The 1,993-nt window shown below is 38.3% G+C and overlaps 1 protein-coding gene across 1 annotated transcript; it reads right to left on the bottom strand.

Moving 5' to 3' along the window:
* Nucleotides 1-857: 857 nt before the first annotated feature.
* Nucleotides 858-1,793, bottom strand: LOC127689967 (olfactory receptor 150-like). The gene has a single exon (XM_052189541.1). The coding sequence runs from the start codon at nt 1,791-1,793 to the stop codon at nt 858-860; it is 936 nt and encodes a 311-aa protein (XP_052045501.1).
* Nucleotides 1,794-1,993: the final 200 nt, after the last annotated feature.

Raw genomic sequence — 1,993 nt, 5'->3', positions numbered from 1 at the left:
ATGGGTTTATGTTATACACTTGGGGACAGTGCTAGAGGATCCAATGGCACTAGAATTACAGATGTCTGTGACCTGCACAACAGGACGAGTGGGAATCACCATTGGATCTTCTGCAAGAACAGTTTGCATTCAATTCTGAGCTGTGTCTTCAGCACAAAAACATCATGAGGAAAAATGGATCAAATTTCCTTGGAGCATGAAAAATATACAAAAATGGATTAGGAAGCAAAGATTATGATATAACCTTGAAACTGTGTCAGAAGGAATGTCACGGCAACTCCCACCACCTTGTGCATAATGAATACAATCTCTTTTAATACAGTCTATCATTGCAAGTAAAAAAAAAAATCTCTTGTTAATTATGCATATATAGTCAATCACATTTCTATGAATACAGTAAAAAGTAAGATTTAACATTTATATTTCAAGTGGTTACAATTTTTCACTTAAAAGACATAGTTTCAAAATTGTGACTACCAGTACATTTAATTTAAAAATTCAAGAAGCCCAAATATTAAGCATTTCAAATGTTACTGAAAATGTACTCTGATTTCACAAAAATAAATTTCACTTACAAAGAACAGTGTTCCAGACCTATGAAGCAAAATAACTATATGAATGTGTTTGCTATTTAAAAGCCTATTTAAAGGTAATATAGGTACTTCCAAACAAGTAGATTGTGGGGCACCCATAGAGGCAGTGGACTTCATCCACATAGTCTAATACTGCCCTTGGCATTTCATTCAAAATAACAAAGCATTCATAAAACCTAATGACTCATAAGGATGCACTGCATGTCTTTACTGTATACTTCAAAAAACTCTTGGGTTGTAAAGTTTTGCTTAACCAAGTTCATTTCACATGAATTGTCTTCTTCCTACAATCTTATATAAGGCAATACTGACATCCTTATTCCTCAGGCTATAGATCAAGGGGTTCAGCATGGGCACAACAATGGTATAAAACACAGAGGACACTTTCCCTTGGTCCATGGAGGTGACTGATGATGGCTGAAGATACATGAATGCTAAAGATCCAAAGAAGACAGCAACAGCCAAGATGTGGGAGCTGCAGGTACTGAAGGCTTTGGACCTGCCTTCTGTGGAGCGAATGCGGAGGATGCTGGCAATGATGAAGATGTAAGAACTGAGGATGGTCAGAGCTGGGACACTAATATTAAATGAACTGAAGGACAGTCCTAGTATTTCATTGATAAATGTACTGGAGCAGGATTGTTCCAGTAGTGGTAAGAGATCACAGAAGTAGTGGTTTATTTCACCAGCTTTGCAGAAAAGCAGTCTAAGAAGGCAGACTGTTTCCCCTGTGGCACAAACCAAGCCTACACTATACACCCCCATGACCATCCAGGAACACACTTTGAAAGACATAGTCACATTATACAGCAAGGGGTTACATATGGCAACATAGCGGTCAAATGCCATGGCAGCTAGCATGTGACACTCTGAAACAGCAAAAACATCAAATAAGTAAAACTGAGCCATGCACTCTGCATGTGAAATGACACTCTTCACCATTACAAACTTCTCCAGCATTTTGGGAATGATGACACTGGATTGGCAGAGGTCAACGAAAGACAGATTACTGAGGAAGAAGTACATGGGTGTGTGCAGGTGGGGACTGAACAGAATTAGAATGACCATGCCCAGGTTTCCTAGGACTGTGACCACATAGATTCCTAGGAAGAGAAAGAACAGGGGCAACTGTAGCCCTGGCTTCTCTGTTAATCCAGTGAGGACAAATTCAGTCACAATGGAGTAATTTCCTTCTGCCATTTTCTTCTGAGCTCTTATGCTGAAAGAGATTTAAGTTTGTTAAAACAAATGCTTAATGTATTTTTACATTACAAAGTTTCAAATAGAACTCAAGTTTTTTCTGTTATAGATCTCCCCTTCCTTATCAATATATTTAGTCAGAGCCTTGGGTCCCAAATATATGAGGCATGTAATCAAATATCAGACAGGACATTCTAGAC

This window comes from Apodemus sylvaticus, chromosome 7 (genome assembly GCF_947179515.1).
Source record: "Apodemus sylvaticus chromosome 7, mApoSyl1.1, whole genome shotgun sequence".
Taxonomy (NCBI): Eukaryota; Metazoa; Chordata; class Mammalia; order Rodentia; family Muridae; genus Apodemus; species Apodemus sylvaticus.
The sequence above is the reverse complement of the archived record's forward strand: the minus strand, read 5'-3'. Positions and strand labels throughout refer to the sequence as shown.

Bases quoted from the DNA above. Each gene is read 5' to 3' on its own strand.
- LOC127689967 (XM_052189541.1), bottom strand. From the start codon at position 1,793: ATGGCAGAAGGAAATTACTCCATTGTGACTGAATTTGTCCTCACTGGA.